The sequence below is a fragment of the Uranotaenia lowii genome, chromosome 2 (assembly GCF_029784155.1).
Source record: "Uranotaenia lowii strain MFRU-FL chromosome 2, ASM2978415v1, whole genome shotgun sequence".
NCBI lineage: Eukaryota > Metazoa > Arthropoda > Insecta > Diptera > Culicidae > Uranotaenia > Uranotaenia lowii.
Window position 1 is genome coordinate 26,598,193 of NC_073692.1, and position 20,645 is coordinate 26,618,837.

A 20,645-nucleotide genomic window follows, 5' to 3' on the forward strand; every position below is an offset into this window, starting at 1 on the left:
TTTTGTCATTTTTGTCATTTTTGTCATTTTTTGTCATTTTTGTCATTTTTGACATTTTTGTCATTTTTGTCATTTTTGTGATTTTTGTAATTTTCGACTTTTTTTTTGTCAATTTTGGCAATTTTCGCAAATTTGTTAATTTTGTCTTTTGTGTATTTTTTTTTTTCATTTTTATCCATCGTGTCATTTTCGTCATTTTTTGTTAATTTTTGTTAATTTTTGTTAATTTTTGTAAATTTTGTCATTTTTGTCATTTTTTACATTCTTGTCATTTTTGTCATTTTTGTCATTTTTGTCATTTTTGTCATTTTTGTCATTTTGGTCATTTTTGTCATTTTTGTCATTTTTGTCATTTTTGTCATTTTTGTCATTTTTGTCATTTTTGTCATTTTTGTCATTTTTGTCATTTTTGTCATTTTTGTCATTTTTGTCATTTTTGTCATTTTTGTCATTTTTGTCATTTTTGTCATTTTTGTCATTTTTGTCATTTTTGTCATTTTTGTCATTTTTGTCATTTTTGTCATTTTTGTCATTTTTGTCATTTTTGTCATTTTTGTCATTTTTGTCATTTTTGTCATTTTTGTCATTTTTGTAATTTTTGTCATTTTTGTCATTTTTGTCATTTTTGTCAATTTTTTTTCTTTTTGGGTCATTTTTAAATTTGATTAATTTTTTAAACCGATGCATTTTTAAGAAATCTCCCAAGATGCGTCTTCCAATTACTTTTCTTGAAATATTAATTTGCTATCAAATCCGTCCAACTGTTCCTAGAATCCTGCTACAAAGTGGGAACAATAACTCGTAGCTGATGATGAACGACGCATATTTCATGCCGATTTAGATATTCAACAAATTCTTACTCATCGACAGGAAGATCCACTAGAGCTGGACTATAAACTTTGTACCATGTTCCAGGACCGTAATTCACACCAACCGATCATAACTCTTCGATTCTAGAGGCTGGAAAAAGCATATGAAAAAGGTATAATTCCATCTCGCAGAAATTACGTTTTTGTGAAGCGCGATCGCGTAGAGCGGATTATTGATCACATCAGTTATTCGCGCTTCGTCGTTGCTTCAAAAGATTGAACGAGGCTTCAAGTTGCGTATTCAGAATTTTTCCCTCCTGCCATCAAAGAAGGGGGATGGGGTTGATCTTATTGTGAGTCCTGATTCTACCGACAGATCCCATTCGCATAAAAGTAGATTATTGATGAGGTGCAATAAAATTCATAATTATATTGGCTCTCTAGGCAGGCAAATTCTTCACATTCGAACAGGAAGATATGAGTTCGTTTGCCTTTCTGGAGAGGACGTCAATATTCTGTTCATTCCTATATGGGTGTGAGTTTAGGATCAACTCACGGTCAATGACATTGGTCGGTCAGACCTCAACCTCAAAAAGATTTATGGAACAATTTGTGAGAAATTTGGTAATCCATCAACTCTGATCCTCAGTAATGTTTCGTAGGTATCAAAGTTCAAAGTTCGTCAATTAAGCCAATTTGTCAGCGCCACACTCTTTAAACCGTTTGCGGAAGTCCATCAGCATTGCGTTCCATTACTGTTTGACCTTCATCAGCAGTGTAGTGTATTCAGTAGCCAGCACTAGGCTCATTTATGCTCACTCATTCACGCGACACGACCATCTGGGAGCTCCTGTGAGTTTGCTGATTTCATAGCTCATAAAGTAAAAATCGCAACTCAGCAGCAAGCAGCCACGCCAAGCCAAGCCGCATAACATACATTAAGCATCGAGTAGTAGTAGTTCCTGGTTCTATTAAATCGATCACCTTCTCATCAACGATCGGCAGCAGTTAACTAAAGTTGACCACAAAGACTTACCCAGAACTGCAACTTAGTTCGGAGTAGGTAAGTCATAGCTAGAGAGACACGCCCTTCCTAAGTGAAGTTTGAACTTGAGAACATTCATTACTCTGCGATCGAATTTTCGAGGACCATATGGATTTGAATGGGTGGCCAATTTGGCCCAGGCAGTTAGAAGTCTCAGTTTTGAACTGTTTTTTCGCAAAAGCAATCAATCATAACTCATTAGCCCTAGCCGGTAAAGAATCATCAGAACGACCAAACCATGCGACATGTCATCGAAATGGGTCCCAAGCGCTCATATGGTCATTTTTGCTGGCTTGGCCATAGGTCAACAATCGGTTCAAGATCCCTTATCGATCCTATAGCCCTCCAACTTGAAGGCAACAAACAACAAACTAGCCCGAATGATCTAGTTTCCAAGTTTGTTGCCTTCCTGGTAACCTAAGACCTGAACCCGGGGTGCATATTTTGCTTGGACACGGTTGTCCAAGATCCATATTGGTGTCACATTTATCTGTTTGCAACAGTAAATCTATCTAGAACCACGTCAAGGTGGTTTTTGCATGCTAAAGGGTTGATTTATTGGGTGGCCTTTCGGGAGTGATCACGCGAACCTCAACAATCTCTAAGAGTTCCGATGCAAATTGGGTTATTTCTTTGATTTGAAGTAAATCATGTTATAGTATAACAAAAATTTGACAACAATGAAAAAAATAATAAAAATGACAAAAATGACAAAAATGACAAAAATGACAAAAATGACAAAAATGACAAAAATGACAAAAATGACAAAAATGACAAAAATGACAAAAATGACAAAAATGACAAAAATGACAAAAATGACAAAAATGACAAAAATGACAAAAATGACAAAAATGACAAAAATGACAAAAATGACAAAAATGACAAAAATGACAAAAATGACAAAAATGACAAAAATGACAAAAATGACAAAAATGACAAAAATGACAAAAATGACAAAAATGACAAAAATGACAAAAATGACAAAAATGACAAAAATGACAAAAATGACAAAAATGACAAAAATGACAAAAATGACAAAAATGACAAAAATGACAAAAATGACAAAAATGACAAAAATGACAAAAATGACAAAAATGACAAAAATGACAAAAATGACAAAAATGACAAAAATGACAAAAATGACAAAAATGACAAAAATGACAAAAATGACAAAAATGACAAAAATGACAAAAATGACAAAAATTACAAAAATGACAAAAATGACAAAAATGACAAAAATGACAAAAATGACAAAAATGACAAAAATGACAAAAATGACAAAAATGACAAAAATGACAAAAATGACAAAAATGACAAAAATGACAAAAATGACAAAAATGACAAAAATGACAAAAATGACAAAAATGACAAAAATGACAAAAATGACAAAAATGACAAAAATGACAAAAATGACAAAAATGACAAAAATGACAAAAATGACAAAAATGACAAAAATGACAAAAATGACAAAAATGACAAAAATGACAAAAATGACAAAAATGACAAAAATGACAAAAATGACAAAAATGACAAAAATGACAAAAATGACAAAAATGACAAAAATGACAAAAATGACAAAAATGACAAAAATGACAAAAATGACAAAAATGACAAAAATGACAAAAATGACAAAAATGACAAAAATGACAAAAATGACAAAAATGACAAAAATGACAAAAATGACAAAAATGACAAAAATGACAAAAATGACAAAAATGACAAAAATGACAAAAATGACAAAAATGACAAAAATGACAAAAATGACAAAAATGACAAAAATGACAAAAATGACAAAAATGACAAAAATGACAAAAATGACAAAAAATGACAAAAATGACAAAAATGACAAAAATGACAAAAATGACAAAAATGACAAAAATGACAAAAATGACAAAAATGACAGAAATGACAAAAATGACAAAAATGACAAAAACGACAAAAATGACAAAAATGACAAAAATGACAAAAATGACAAAAATGACAAAAATGACAAAAATGACAAAAATGACAAAAATGACAAAAATGACAAAAATGACAAAAATGACAAAAATGACAAAAATGACAAAAATGACAAAAATGACAAAAATTACAAAAATGACAAAAATGACAAAAATGACAAAAATGACAAAAATGACAAAAATGACAAAAATGACAAAAATGACAAAAATGACAAAAATGACAAAAATGACAAAAATGACAAAAATGACAAAAATGACAAAAATGACAAAAATGACAAAAATGACAAAAATGACAAAAATGACAAAAATGACAAAAATGACAAAAATGACAAAAATGACAAAAATGACAAAAATGACAAAAATGACAAAAATGACAAAAATGACAAAAATGACAAAAATGACAAAAATGACAAAAATGACAAAAATGACAAAAATGACAAAAATGACAAAAATGACAAAAATGACAAAAATGACAAAAATGACAAAAATGACAAAAGTGACAAAAATGACAAAAATGACAAAAATGACAAAAATGACAAAAATGACAAAATTGACACAAAAATGACACAAAAATGACACAAAAATGACACAAAAATGACACAAAAATGACACAATAATGACACAAAAATGACACAAAAATGACACAAAAATGACACAAAAATGACACAATAATGACACAAAAATGACACAAAAATGACACAAAAATGACACAAAAATGACACAAAAATGACACAAAAATGACACAAAAATGACACAAAAATGACACAAAAATGACACAAAAATGACACAAAAATGACACAAAAATGACACAAAAATGACACAAAAATGACACAAAAATGACACAAAAATGACACAAAAATGACACAAAAATGACACAAAAATGACACAAAAATGACACAAAAATGACACAAAAATGACACAAAAATGACACAAAAATGACACAAAAATGACACAAAAATGACACAAAAATGACACAAAAATGACACAAAAATGACACAAAAATGACACAAAAATGACACAAAAATGACACAAATATGACTCAAAAATGACACAAAAATGACACAAAAATGACACAAAAATGACACAAAACAAAAATGACACAAAAATGACACAAAAATGACACAAAAATGACACAAAAATGACACAAAAATGACACAAAAATGACACAAAAATGACACAAAAATGACACAAAAATGACACAAAAATGACACAAAAATGACACAAAAATGACACAAAAATGACACAAAAATGGCACAAAAATGGCACAAAAATGACACAAAAATGACACAAAAATGACACAAAAATGACACAAAAATGACACAAAAATGACACAAAAATGACACAAAAATGACACAAAAATGACACAAAAATGACACAAAAATGACACAAAAATGACACAAAAATGACACAAAAATGACACAAAAATGACACAAAAATGACACAAAAATGACACAAAAATGACACAAAAATGACACAAAAATGACACAAAAATGACACAAAAATGACACAAAAATGACACAAAAATGACACAAAAATGACACAAAAATGACACAAAAATGACACAAAAATGACACAAAAATGACACAAAAATGACACAAAAATGACACAAAAATGACACAAAAATGACACAAAAATGACACAAAAATGACACAAAAATGACACAAAAATGACACAAAAATGACACAAAAATGACACAAAAATGACACAAAAATGACACAAAAATGACACAAAAATGACACAAAAATGACACAAAAATGACACAAAAATGGCACAAAAATGACAAAAATGACAAAAATGTCAAAAATGACACAAAAATGACACAAAAATGACACAAAAATTACAAAAATTACAAAAATTACAAAAATTTCAAAAAAAAAATGACAAAATGAAAAAAAAAAAATTAAAAAATTTGTTATAATGAAAAAATGATATAAGTAACAAAAATATAAAAAAATTCGAGATAACACGCTTCCAAGTTTTTGCGTTTAGCCATTTTCTACACATTTTGTATATTTCTGTAAAATAACAATAATAACAAAACAACCAAAATTCAAAAGATTTTTTTTAAAATAACAAAATAAAAATGTGACAAAAATGACAAAACTATTAAAAATTCAAAATTAGAAAAGGACAAATATGATAAAAAGAACAAAATGAAAAAAAAGATATAATTAACAAAAATAACAAAAAAAAAATCGAGAAAACATGATTTTAAATTGTTGGGTTTGGCCATTTTCTATACATTTTGTATTTTTTTTTTTCAAACGTTAATGTATGTAAAAAAAAAATCATAAAATCAGAAAAAAACACCAAATCGAAACATGAAACATCTTCTGGTATTATGAACACAAAATTGATTATTTTGGCATTTATTCTTTTGCGGCTCAGAGCGCCCCAAATGACAAAACTGATAAAAATAACAAAAATGAAAAAAAAAATCACTTCAGAATTGTCTTATAACTATCTAAAAAATTACAAAATAATGATAAAATGGAAAAAGAACATAAATTGTACTAAAAATGACACAAACAATAGATGTTCTTTCAAAAAATTTTCAATATGTTCAAAAAACAACAACAAGATATTATACGCAAATTTCCAAAAAAATGCATCATTTATCCTTAAAATGGACTTGATAAAACTACACAAATATGATGCAAAAAGTTATGAAAAATGGCTCACAAAACGACCATTAAATCAGAAAAAAGCACAAATCATGATACAGACATGTTCTATTAAAATTAAATATAGATGACAGCAGATGACAGCAGACACACATATGGCTCAAAGATGGCTAAAAATTTCCGCAGGAATGCATCAAAGATAATACAAAGAGGACATAAAATTACAGAAAGCATGCATTACAAATATTTATTCAATATGTTCGTAAGAAATGAAACGAAACAACAACCAAATTTTACACAAATTTACAAAAAAATCCATTAATTATTCAATAAATGAACTTGAACAAACTTCACAAAAATTATGCAAAAATTAATGAACAATGGCCTACAAAAAGGCATTAAAATACACAAAAAAAGCCCAAATCAAGATTTAAAAAATGTTCTCTAAAATTAAATAAAAACGACAGCAGATGGCATAGATATGGTTCATAAATGGCTTAAAAATGGACGCTTATTTGTTTGTTTCGATTATAGTCGTTTTTTCATTTTTATGGCATTCGTGACTTTATATCACCATTGCAGTTGGCGGACAGTTATTGAAAAGCTTAACCGTTACAGCTGTGTTCGATATTTACTCTTGGGCTCGAATTCGCGGACATCGGCTCAGGAATGCATAAAAAATTATACATAGAGGACAAAAATGATAGAAAGAATATCTAAATGACACAATAAACTGCAGAAATAAATCGATTCAATTCATAAAACGAAAATAGCACCAATATAATTTGAAAAGGTAAAAATTTACAAAAAAAAACTAAATGATTACACCAAAATGATACAAACTTGACCAAAAAACTAAACCAGAAATACACAGAATAATTACGGATTTTTTTTTTCATAATAACATCCCAGATTGAGAAAAAATCAAAAGTGACTGATCCAGACCGACAAATACAAAAACTAGTTAGTTTCCACGAATCTTTAGACCTGCCAGACTCAGTTTTTTGTGTTTGAAGATTTTTAATAAAAAAAATCCAAATTAAAATAAGAATTTTTGAATTTTTAATCAATGTTAATGTTTCGTATTTTTCATCAATCATGGTTTTTGGTTTATTTATTTCTTTGCAAATTTGCCATTATTAACAGAATAAAATTTGAATTTTTCACAAACAAACATTTGAAGAAGTATAGAAAACAGGTATTTTTTTAAATTTTAGATCATCTTAAAAAAATTAAAATTAAAATAATTTTTTTAAGTTTTTTTTTGACTTTTTTTTTCTTCACCTTCATATATATTTTTCAACACTCTTCAAAAAAATTGTAATTGTTATCGTTAAGTTATGTTAAAGTTATGCAAAATTATATAAGCAACACGAACGCACTTGAATGCTGAATAAAATTTCTATCAATTTGCATAACTTTTTCTTCTAAGCTCGTATACGATAACTGTTCCGATGTCTATCTTTTATTCTTTACAGAGTTTCAATAGTGTTTCACAAAGATTTGATTCTAGAGAACCAATTTTCATTACAAAAACAAAACTTTTGCTTGTCTCCTTTTTTCAATCGTGGAAAAATATGAAAAACGTGATCGTTACTTATAATTTTTTTTGTCTAATATTTCATCTTTTATGAGTCTTCGAAAAAGTTTTACAGTTTAATGAGCTCTTTAAAAAAATGTTATGAGTTTTTATTAATCCCCCTAAAATGAGGTAAAAAATCTAACTTATAAACCGTAGGGATGAACTTATTCAAAATGCAAATTTATGAAACTTTGACTTGAACGTCGAGTTTCGAAATCATTCGTCTTTTGAGTTACAGTGTAAAATAAGGTTGCCAGAATTTTTTCCACTCCCATCCGGGCCTAGCAATTCCGGGCATTTTTTCAAAAAATCCTGGCAAAATCCGGGTATTGATTTCAATTTTTCAAATCCAAAAACCGGGCAATAACCGGCAAAATTTAGGTGTTATTATATATAAAAGCAAAGAAAAAATGCAAAAAAAATGAAATTAATATTTTATTAATTTAATTGCAGACTTCCAAAAACTTTTTGGAACACCTAAATATTTAAAGGTTTATAAAAGTAAATCAGCGAAATTATTTGAAACAACCGTTGAAAATGTCCATACCGTCAGTCGATTTTGCTGAAACTTACTCAAAAACTTTGATTTTTTTTGGTTTCTTTGTGAAAATTGTGAAAAAAATCCGGGCAATATCCGGACTTTTTTCACGATATCCGGGCAACCGGGTTGGACCGGACTTTCTCGAAATTTTGCATCAAATATCCGGGCAAACCCGGATAAAACCGGACAATCTGGCAAGCTTAGTGTAAAATATTAAAATAACCTTAAAAATCAATTTTTTATCATAATTTTTTTCTGGTAATTTTAAAATCTTCAAAACATTTTACAAAGTTGTTTAAATAAACAAAATACACATGTTTGTTGAAGATTGTAAGCATATAGCATGTAAGCTTTAAGAGTTATATTGAGAAAAGGTTTAAAAATAGTGTGATTTTAGCATAAATTTTACGAACAATCGGCAACTTTTTACAGATCGCACTGTATGAAAACTGATCATCAAACTTTTGTCTATGAATATTTTGAAGAATTAAAAAATACCAGAAAAAATTATGTTAAAAAAAACTTTTTTTAATGGTCATTTTCAAAATTTACACTGTAACTTAAAATATGATTGTTTTAAAAACTATACGTTCAAAAAACAGTTTCATAAATTTGCATTTTGAGTAAGTTTGGTGAAGACAGCATAGTGATAAAATTTTGGTGTAGAAGTTAGATTTTTCATGTCACTTATAAGGGGATTAATAAAAAAAACTCATAACATTTTCTTAAAGAGTTCATTTTACTGTAAATTTTTTTCGAAGACACCTAGAAGATAAAATGTAAAACGTAAAAAGAAAAAAATAGGCAATCAACGATCAAGTTTTTCATATTTTTTACCACTGTGCGTTTGAAAATGTTAAAAACAATTAAAACAGTACTTCAGTACAGTAGAAGTACAATCTAATCACCTGACCTTCATGCATAGGGATGTCACTCTTCTAATTTCTGTTTTTTTTTTTAGGTTTTATAGAGAAGAGTATCAAGTCTTCACGAAAGCCAGTGACCTAAATGGGATTCTTCATGCTAAGCAACGGGGCTTATTCTGTGAGTCCCTGTGACTTGAAATGCCTAATTTCACCACCCAGTGCTGACTCCAGTAACCCTTACGGTCTAGAAATGTTAGCTGTGGTCAGTTTAAGTAATTTTTTCAAAGACCTTCGCCATAAACCTGTCAGAATTTGTCAAAAGTAGGAAAATGCAATTTTCCTACGGAGAAAATTGTTTAACGCTGAATTTCGAACCGGTCTCAGTGTTTAAAACTTCTTCAAAATGTTTTTATTCCGATTCCCTCAATATGAGAAAATTTTCGCGATGAAAATCGGGGGAAAAATCAAAACATTTTTAAGAGGTTTTCTCCACACTGAAAAAAAATTAGGGGCACCAAAACAAACATCATAGTAAAATTCCGCGTATCGAAATACACTTCCATGCGAAATTGGTTCCATTCGCATAATCTGTTCTTGAGTTATGAAGACTTGTTTCTTTTGTTTGAGAGACCCCCTCCCCCTTCCAGTAAGAGGGAGGGGTCCCAAACTAATATAGTAACCTTCCTCGGCCTCAGAAGGTTCTAACTGATAAGTTTCATGTAAATAGGTTCAGAAGTTTTCGACTCTATAGGGCAGACACAAAAATTCAGTAAGTGACTTCAACGGGATACTTTTAAACTAAACAACGAACCTGATTCAATCGGGATTATTCTGCGAGTCTCGGTAACGTGAAATGCCAAATTTTAGGTTTCATTCTGCGGACGCCATAAACCTTTACAGACTAGAAATGTTAGCTGTGATCGGTTTAGGATAGGAGTTTTGGATCACTACAGCACCAAAAGTTGTTTTTTCTTTTCAAAGACAGGCCTTCGTCAAGATGGTCTAAGTTAAGCCTCTGGCGTCGGATAACATTCGAAAGTCCTGACTCCAAAGAGTCGGGAACATGGAAACCAATCTGAGTTTTGCACCAGCTGCAGATTGAGATATGAAGAATCGTTTGGCACATTTAACACAATATTAATGGTCAACTGTAATCGAAATTTGGTAAAAATTTCGTTTGTTTTCGGGGATGGATTAACACTCATTTATCGATTTGAAAAAACGATTCAAAATGGTTTTCGATAAAAAGTTATGTGTCTATGTTTTGACTTTACATCCAAACAACAACATGTTACTTGCGAGCTGGAGGTTATCAATCTTTAACCTCGGTTCTTATTCAATTTACTACATTCGTCATAAAATATTCGATAAAATCAATAAAACACAATAATATGCCAAACCTCTCAAATTAGATCGAAATAAGGAAATCCTATCGGATATAAAATGTTCACTTGTTTATGCTGTACAGTAACTGATTGAAATGTAAGCTAATTAAGCTAGTAGTCTTTTGAGCGTACGTATATTTTATGATATGGTGATCTACATAAGCTACCCAACAGCCTCTTTAGGAAGTTTCTGATAGGCAACAAGATGGGCTCTTGAAGAACATTTGCCGGGGTATGAGTTTTTCATTGCCATATCATTTTTGATCATACTTTTGATGATGAAAATGAGCTGAAGAAAGTTAAAACATAATCGGGTAAAACACGTCAATTCAGCCTTAAATATGGCTACCTGATTCTGACCAGTAAACTCCATTGATAAGCTTGCCACCATATTGCCCGGTTTTATCCGGGTTTGCCCGGATATTTGATGCAAAATTTCGAGAAAGTCCGGTCCGGCCTGGTTGCCCGTATATCGTTAAAAAAGTCCGGATATTGCCCGGATTTTCCCACAATTTTCACAAAGTAACCAAAAAAAATCGAAGTTTTTAAATAAATTTGAGCAAAATCGATTAACAGTATGGAAATTTTCGAAGGTTGTTTCAAATAATTTCGCTAATTTACTATTATAAACCTTTAAATATTTAATTGTTCCAAAAAGTTTTTGGAAGTTTGCAATTACATTAATAAAATATTAATTTCATTTTTTTGCATTTTTTCTTTAATAATAACACCTAAGTTTTGCCCGGTTTTTGGAATTGGAAAATTGAAATCCATGCCCGGATTTTGCCAGGTTTTTTTGAAAAAAATGCCCGGAATTGCTAGGCCCGGATGGGAGTGCAAAAATTCTGGCAACCTTATCCGTTGAGTTATACAGAAACGAAAACGAATCCATGGATGATCGAGCGTTATATCAGTTCTGAAGCTTGTATTTTCACAGTTATAAATTTGTTCCATTCCAATGAATGAATAGTTGTGCCACAGTGGCAATATTTTTAATTTTACATGTATAAGTTTTTTTTTCAGAATTTTTCTCAAGTTTTTAAAGATTGAAGTCGACAAATGTCCAGTTCATTTTATTTTTTGTAGATTATGGAATAAAATCCATATAACTCTACCTACTCATAGCAACTGTTCATGAACGATCCCAGCTGATGGTGATTATTAAGTCCAAAGGCGTACAAACGATCCGTCTGTGATACAACACTTAAAACAGTCAGTGCTTTACCTCCAGCCAGACTGCAATACAACGACGATGGCGGCAAAGATTTATCGTCCATTTTATCGATCTGAAGGTCCCAACCGGGAAAGAGAACGATTGACGATCGGTGATCGTCTTTTGAGAACTGAGTACAGAATGATGGGAATTTTGTTCAACTCAAATAACTGTGGTGGAATTGTTTGTTTCAAGTATTTGTTCTTGATTTTAAACCGACCGGAATAACCGTAAATTTTTCCCTCTTTAAAAATCAAACAACATTACTCATACGCAATCGAGACCCACCTCCAAATTGTCGTAATGTCGAAAAGTTTCAACTCTTGATCGTGTGACTAATTCGTCAATTTTTTTTTTCGTTTGACTCACCAACAGGTTCTACCTCGCAGCTGATCGCTCACAGCTCCCGGGTCCGAACCCCGCAACGGCACAACTCCGAAAGCATTCTGTACATGACCACGGATGAACAACAGCTGCAGCAGCAGAATCCTCAGTTAATTGGTCATCATCAAGGATCCAGCCCAACTGGGACGGGCGCTTCTCCGGTGGCAAGCAACGGAGGATCGCCGATTGGCGTGGCGGATGACGATCTGTTACGTTACCAGCATCGGAGTCAGTCCAGCAGTGCCTTGGGTCCTGCTTCCTCCCCCGGAAGTAGTAGCAACAGTGTCAACAACGGATCCTCCTCGCCCGGGATCCGTTCTAGTCGTAGCAATAACCGGCTGTTCCCGATCAGCACCTACACCGAGATTCCTAACAGCAACGGCAACAACAACAACAACAACCTTAGCAGTAGTAACAGTAGCAATAACAATATTAGCAGCTTAAGTAACACCACCGGTAACGGCATCCTTCAAGGAACGACGACTCCGACCGGAACGTCAATGGTGGATGGTTCCAAGTGAGTATTTTTCTTTGATGGAAGTTTTGAGGGAGTTTTGATTTAATTTTGATCTTTCTAACATGCACTCAAAGCTGGGAAATGTACTGGTACTTTTTGATGAGATTGGTTAGTTGTTTTGGATTAGTTCTAATTCGGTTTTATTTTTTAGGCAACTGAGTCCCCACAACTGGCAATCGGTGGCCGAGCGGATAAACGAACTCGAAAAACACCAGCAACAAAGTGGCACCAATCTAGGGACGAACTCGATCCAGCAAGCTCCCCTAGGCGGCAACAAAAATCTAAGTCAGCAACAGCAGCAGTACCCGCAACAGCAGCAGAAGTATACGTATTTTGATCCGTCCAAAACCCATCGGGTTTCGAATCCTTCGTTGAAGGCCTTCCAAAAGAAAGCTGTGATATCCTACTTCGAACGGCAGCAAGCCTACGCTCGGGAGAGCAGCCACAATCTGTCTCGGCCAACGAGCCTAAATTTAGGAGGCGGAGGATCACCTCCGTCGTTGAAATCGGTCTCGCAACGTTCCTCCATCTCCAGTGCGTACTCCTCATCCGGAAGTACACTGGACCTGGCACCGCCGTCTTCACATTCCTCGATCGTCGGAGGAGGACCCTATCATCATCATCCGAGCATCGCGGTCCAGCAGCAGCTGGACAAGATCGCGGCCAATAACCTACGCAATCAGCTAGCATCGGTACACACGATGAACCTTCTGAACAAAGTTCAATCTCCCTCCCATCATTTGATCGACTCGCAAATGATGATCCTCAACAACAGCAGTAGCGACGTCGAGGATCCTCATCTCAACATGTCCGTCGTGGCCAACGGAGATTCGCCGCCTCCACCTCCGCCGCCGCGATCCCGATCGATTGTTGTTCCAGTTATGAACGGAGGCGCCACCGTCATGAGCACTACTGGGCTGCATGCCGTACCCCATATGACTGCTGTAAGAAGGTAAGTTCTAGTTTAGTTTTTCCCACTTTATGCAAATCGTTGTCACGAAAAAGGTGATTGTAAATGGCGCGCGCCAACGGCAGCAAACAGCAACAAGTTTAGGGTTGCAAAAACTCGATACAGTAAATCATTTTTGCGACTCCGGTCTTGCTTAATGCCTTTTGACACGCTCTCCGGTACCAGAGTAATTTTTCATGAATCATGTTTTAATGGTTTTTGTTTTGCACAATTTTAGGACTTCTTCTGCCTCGGAGTACTCTTCAGTACGCGACAAAATGATACAGCAACGGCAACAGTTGTCCAAGGATCTGCTGGGCCCTATGATCATGGGCCCGATCATTGCTCTGGACGATTGGGTCCCCGAAAGGCCACCCAAGAACCCAATGTTGAGGATACCTAGCCCTGAACTTCCACCTCCTCCGCCAACGTTAAGTCCTACCGAGGACATCATTTTGAACCAAGACGAACCACTTCCGCCACCTCCGCCGGAAATCCTTCGACACATACGGCAGCTGAGCGATTCCGGAGAACCCAAATCGAACACCGCCAGTCGACGGAACAGTTTCGCTGGTCAAACCAACAAACAATCCCTCTATCGAGCATCGACGCTGGAAAACCTTTCGCCACCTCCCCTACCCAATCTCCCTCATCAAACTCAGATCAGTCATCTGATCATACCACCTGCGGTTCCCAAGAAACCTCAACCGCCAATGGAACCGCACGTCATCTACCGCAGATCGTCATCCAGCATGGCAAAATCGCAACCCTTTTCCACACATCAAAACATCATGAGCAACAGCAATACTGCCATTCATCAGGCACAGCGGGTCCTGGTCAACGGCAAACCGGACACTCAAAGACACTCACTTCCGATGGCCCTCAATTCACCTCCCACAAACCAACTCGTTCAGCAACCTCAATTCATTCCCCGTCAATCGGATCAATCACGTGTTTCGATGCGAAAACGGTCCCACAATTCTTCGGAATTTTTGGTGAAACCACCCGGAAACAACGGCAGTGGCCCGGTGGCTATGACCCCACCACCCCCGCTTAAACCACGGATGCCGATGCAGCAGCTACCGATCGAGGTCCAACAACTTCAGCAGCAGCAGCAACAGTTGATCTCCTCGATGGGAAGTAAAAGGTAAGTTTATCGTTGCCTAACCAAAGGCGTTTTGTTTTCCTCAAGTTTGCGTTACAACAATTTTCCATCTTAAGATAGGAGTGCCACACCTGCTAATTACAATCCAATAAATCTGCTTTAAATTAAGGACAATCGAGCAGCCAAAGTTAGAAACAACACTTGAAGGTTTCCCCGTTTGTTTGTTTCCCAAGCTTCTAGGGTACTTACCTTCAAACGATTTCCATTTATCAACCTTAATTACCCATTGACAAATGTTCTCATTTGTTGAACACACTGTTAATTTTTGCAAACGTTCAACCGGTGGGCCTCGCGCGCGCGCATAAACCATTGCGATCGTGATCTTTTTAGTCGGATCGAACTTCAATCAAAATGTGGTTACGGTTACCTGCAGATTTTACCGCATAGATTTTTATGTTGGTTTTTATTGTGACCTATTCCAACAATACCGTTAAACTGCACCCGATCAGCTGTGTTTTTTTTTGTTATTTGAATTGGGGGTGAATTATTAAAATCGAATTGGCTACTTACTTACCTATGGGCCTTGTTGTTGCGATTGAACTTGACGCTAATTGATCCCTTTGCGCCAAGCCAAACTACGAGCTTCCATTGTTGCCAGTCCAAACTCTGAGAATTAGGTCAAAGGGTACTACTTAAGAACCCGATGGCTTATCTAAAGTAGGTACTAATTAGAGGCATGTTTATTGGTCCTGTTTTCTTGGAATCTTATTTATGTTTGAAGCATTCACATAAAGAGAGATATTTTATATTGAAGAATTGATTTTTTTTTTTCAATAAACCTTGAATTAACACTATTTAATTTAAAACAATTTTATTAAAAAGTTTTAACACAATGTTACAAGTCTATTGCATGTGACTCAGTCGTTTTAGTTTTATCAAATCCGATTCAATAAAATATCTCCCAATGCGACACCTTCATTTTGACCGCCCACTTAGATTCCTTCGTTCAGTATTGCAACGGCCAAAAAGGCTTAAGCCAAAATCAAGTTAGGCTAGCAAGCTTACTAAATTTTCCGTTCCCATAGTGCAAAACTGGTCACAAAACTGGTCGACCACTCCGTTCATTCAAGTCAAAATTTCGAGGTGTAATAAATTGACCAATTATTTCTGCGGGTTTTATCTGTAGAAGTTGAAATATCAGTTTGTAGAACTGTCCCCGGTATACATTTGTGCTTCCAGTAAGTCACCCTTTTGATCGATCAAATGTCACGCAAAGCAGCTCTTCAAAGGCCGCTTGGCGCTTGGGTGAAAATGTTAATCGGATGTCTGTTTTCCACCCATTCAAACGCTCTTTGCTTGGTAAGCTGTTTGAGTCACGTTTTTCGCAAGCAGTCGGCCACCACGCGTATGCTGGCGCGCGATTTGGATCTAGATAGGTCGCGCGCGGTGCTTGGCGTGGTCCGACTTTGATTCCTTTACTCGAGCTTGAAGAAAAGTTCAATCGATGGAAAATTTATTACACCCGCGTACTCGTTCTCGGATTAAGTTACCGATTTTAACCTACTTTAACAACATTGATCTGTCCGATCGAGTGCTGGCGCCTGTTCTACTGCATTTGGGAAATCGATCCCAATAATGAATTTTCCCGCAACTCTCATCGATCAGTGTCATTCGGAGTCGTATTGTGAGTTTTTTTTTTTTTGCATGAAAGTCAGTTATTGTGACATTCTAAAATTAGAAACAGATTGTAAGAAACAACTTTGAATTCCGTACCCTGGGTTCCCATGGGTCACGGCGGCGGTGTGCATGCTTGTGATAATGATGGTTTACTATCATTGTCCTGAGAGGGTCGTTGCACACATCTTGTCAAGCATGGATCATAATATGACTCAAATTAGAAGGCGTGATGGACACCTTTATTTAAATTAAATTAGTGGTAGGTTCAATGGTGTTCCAATTTTTCATGATCCATGCTGATAAGATGAATGGGAGTTGAAACACTTGCCCTCCCTTCCGTTGAACAATGGGAAAATTTTGTAGTGAAAATATCACATTTTGCCGACATAAAGTGATACTTTTCAATAGGGCATGATCTGTTTGGTAAGGTAGCTAGCTAGTTTAGTTTCATAGAATTAGGATGTTTCAAGTATTGCTAGGTTAGGTATCGGTAATGGTATTCGCCTCCCCAATGCTCTAGAAAGTGTGCATTTGCGGTTTATGAATTTCGTTGGCTTATTCTTAAATCAAGCATTTTACAAGAACTAGGGGCTCATTGGATGGGAATGCTGTTTTGACAAATATGATATTTCAGTTTGTAATACACTTTCGACATTTGTTTTTATTTATTCATTTACTTTTGGTAGATCTATACATTTTTCGGTTAGGATTGAAATTCATAAATCAAAGTTTAAAATAGAAAATATGATTTCGATAAGCAAGAATGAGTAGATAGTTCAGATAATTTATTTCGGGCATTTAAAAACAGGCACACGGTTTATTTGAATTGAACCCCTATCGTGTAGATTAAGTATTAAAGTTTGTTTGAGAAGTTGACCACAATTAGTGATAAGGTTTTAAAAAACAGCACTGTTATTTTCCTGTTCCGTTGATAAGTTGACGATATTAATAAAGCTATTGCTATTTAAGCTTATAGTTCATGGTTGATGCGTTTAAGAGACACCTTTTCTAGATACTGTTTTTATGATATCCTAATTGAGTTATCGAATAACCGTGTAGTCGCGTAGAATCAATAACTTGAATCTATTTTTCACTTAGCAAATCTATAATTATTTCTAAATCAAACTAGGAAGAATCCAAATTTATGGAAACGAGTAAGGTAGATGACAGGTAGGGAAATTTCAACTACGGTAAGATAGTGAACCCTTCTGACAATGATATCGAGGCGTTAGCATATGATATCATATTATTTGATACCATACTGCTTTTACTTGGTTGAATTGAAGGTTGGGTTAACTCGAAGTTCATATGGGGCCCACCAACCGTCCTAGTCCGTCGAGCACTATCTTATCGCTTCCCCTAAACTGGTGCTTCAGAACCCTCGGGCTCTGTTGCCGCTATCCTTTTCTAAGCTATACTACTCTCATTTAAAATTTTCCTCTTCTGTCCCCCGTTCTGTTTTTCCTTTCCGGGTAAGCCAGGCGCTCATAAACCCATAAACAAAAAAAAAAAAAGATTGTTAGAAACAACTTTGGATTCAGTAGCTAGCCGCGAAGAAATGATATGAGATAAAAAAAAAACTACAAAATAGCGGCGCTTCCAAGTATTAGCTGTGAAACGAAAACGGTAATTTCTTACACTGCTCGAATTTGGCTGGGATTTTCTTGCTTGGTCGACTGAAAGGGAAATCGCCTACAAGTATGCAATGCTGTGAAATATTCGAGTAGTCAGTAAACTCGCGCTCACCGATGATGCTACTCACGACTCACGGTCAAAAGTTTGCTCTGCTGTTGGCTTTTCCTTCTTAATAGGATGCTTCAATATCATGAAGGCTGAAATTTTCAGGATAAAATCTTATAAATAAATTTTCAAAATTTATAAAGTATTCTATAAATATTTGAAATTGATAGATTTCTAAGATTACGTTGTAAACATTTTAAGCAGTTTCGAAATAGTTTAGTTTAGAAATGACAGTTTTAAATACCTCTTTGTCCTTATGTCGACGACTTCCTTAGAACGAAAAGAGGGTTAAATTCCAAAGTTGAAAAAAAAACGAAATGAAAAAAAAAATACAATTTATGAATATTGATGCTTCAACATTCATCATAATTTTTTAAAACCTTGACTCAAGCAGAACTAAAATCCTCATTTTATACCATCTGGAATAATTCCTTGAAATAATTAAAAATCTATTTTAAAACATAAAAGGTATTGAAATTATACTTCTAAATTCGAAAAGTTAAGAATTTTGATGGCCTCCAATTCTAACTAAGAATCAACGAATCTCGTCATAAACTGAAAAGTCAGTCGTCATCAGTCAAAATTAAGAATCCGTCTTTTGAGCTTAAAGTTAAAAACAAATATGACTAAGTTATAAGTCGGAATCATTGTAGCAAAAATTCAAAATCTAAATTGAATATTTTTGATTTAGTTGGAAGAATCAGTGAAGTAATTCAAATAAATATTTTAAAAAATTTCGTTATCGGTGCTTAGAACTCTTATCTGTAAGAATGAAAAAGTTTCAAGAAAACATTGAGTCAATATCAAGAATTTCATTTTAGAAATAACAAAATGAGCTTAATCATTTAAATATTTATTCGATGTTTAACAATCAAGAATGCGAAATCCTATTTGTATACTTAATTCATTCGCCGATTATAGCTCAAGGTTGAAGCTAAAAATTGAGGCTATTCTAAAATAAACGAAATTCAGCACTTTGAATTGAAAGTAAAAGTTTGGAAATCATATTTTGGATTAAAGAAAAGAGATTCAATCACAAAATATCACTCAGAAGGTAGATCTTAAAACATATTTTAGTTTTTTCGATTCAAATTTCGTATTCAGAATTTCTATTAAACATTTGTCCAAACAGGGTTCAAATGAGGCTATCAATTCATAGTTTTAGAACCAGCACCAAGTTTGAAATTCTAAATTTAAATTTTAGGTGCAAATTCAGTTTAATAATATTTACACTTTCATTCAGGAACAGTATGATGACGAACTTTTATATATTGAAATTTTTAAGAATTTTAATTTTGACTTTGACATTCTTTGGTTAAAACTAATACATTGAAATTAATTTGATTTCAATCTGAAAAATTGAAGCTGTTCTTTAGAAACAAAATTCAGCTCTTTGAATATAAATAACAAGTTCAGAACAGGTGTAAAGAACAGGTTTTGAAATCAGATTCCAAATTGTGGGGTAAACTGGTGAAAATATTTTTACTTTAAATTTTTTTTGCAAAAATTTTGCTTTTTCCTTTTTATTGCTCCCTGTAGAAATTTTTTTGCAAAAATTTTGCTTTTCCCTTTTTATTGCTTCCTGTAGATATTTTATCTGTTTGTGTATTAAAGGATTAGGAGTAGAATTATAAGTTAGAATTTACATTAAATAACATTTTTTATATTTGACCTGAGAGATTTCAAATAAGAAATACCTATCTCCTGAGTTTTACTTCGGTATAAATAAAATGATGAAAATAAACACAACGTAAGCTAAAAATCCTGAAAAAAAATACATTGTGGAAGTTTCAAATCAAATGAAAGTGGCATGCCTCATTTGAATTAACATTATGTGTTTAACTCTATATAAATTTGCTTTAATCAATAATTTGTATGGGATTTTGCACTGAAATTAAAAAGAACTACTGGATTTTTCAAAAAGCGTTAAAAGTTTATAAAAATAATAATTTGGATTTTTTTAGCTGTTCCGTTTGAAAAAAATGTGAATTTTATTTTCATGAATTCTAAGTGAATCAATAAAATTTGTTTAAAATCTGAATCCAGGAAGCCAAAAGCACAGAAAAACTGTCATTTCAATGAATTTTGAGTTGTTTGCGTTACAGAATCAGTGTCACAGATTACAGATTAAAAAAAAAATTGTGAATTCAAAAATTTATTCGTCATTTATGGATTACTGACTTAAATACAGTACTTGTTCCATAATTAGATACCGGTGAGACCAAAAAGTGAGTCCGATTACTAAAAATA

The 20,645-nt window shown here is 33.7% G+C and overlaps 1 protein-coding gene across 4 annotated transcripts in view; it reads left to right on the top strand.

Moving 5' to 3' along the window:
* LOC129743840 (protein Shroom) overlaps positions 1–20,645 on the top strand; it is a 384,017-nt gene that overhangs the window by 19,988 nt on the left and 343,384 nt on the right. For 3 of the 4 annotated variants that reach the window (XM_055736051.1, XM_055736053.1, XM_055736054.1), the window contains exons 2-5: positions 12,399–12,924; positions 12,999–13,013; positions 13,076–13,876; positions 14,112–15,020. In XM_055736051.1, the coding sequence (XP_055592026.1) occupies positions 12,399–12,924; positions 12,999–13,013; positions 13,076–13,876; positions 14,112–15,020 (2,251 nt within the window). The remainder of the gene's footprint in view (positions 1–12,398; positions 12,925–12,998; positions 13,014–13,075; positions 13,877–14,111; positions 15,021–20,645) is intronic. The other variant, XM_055736052.1, reaches the window with a different exon arrangement.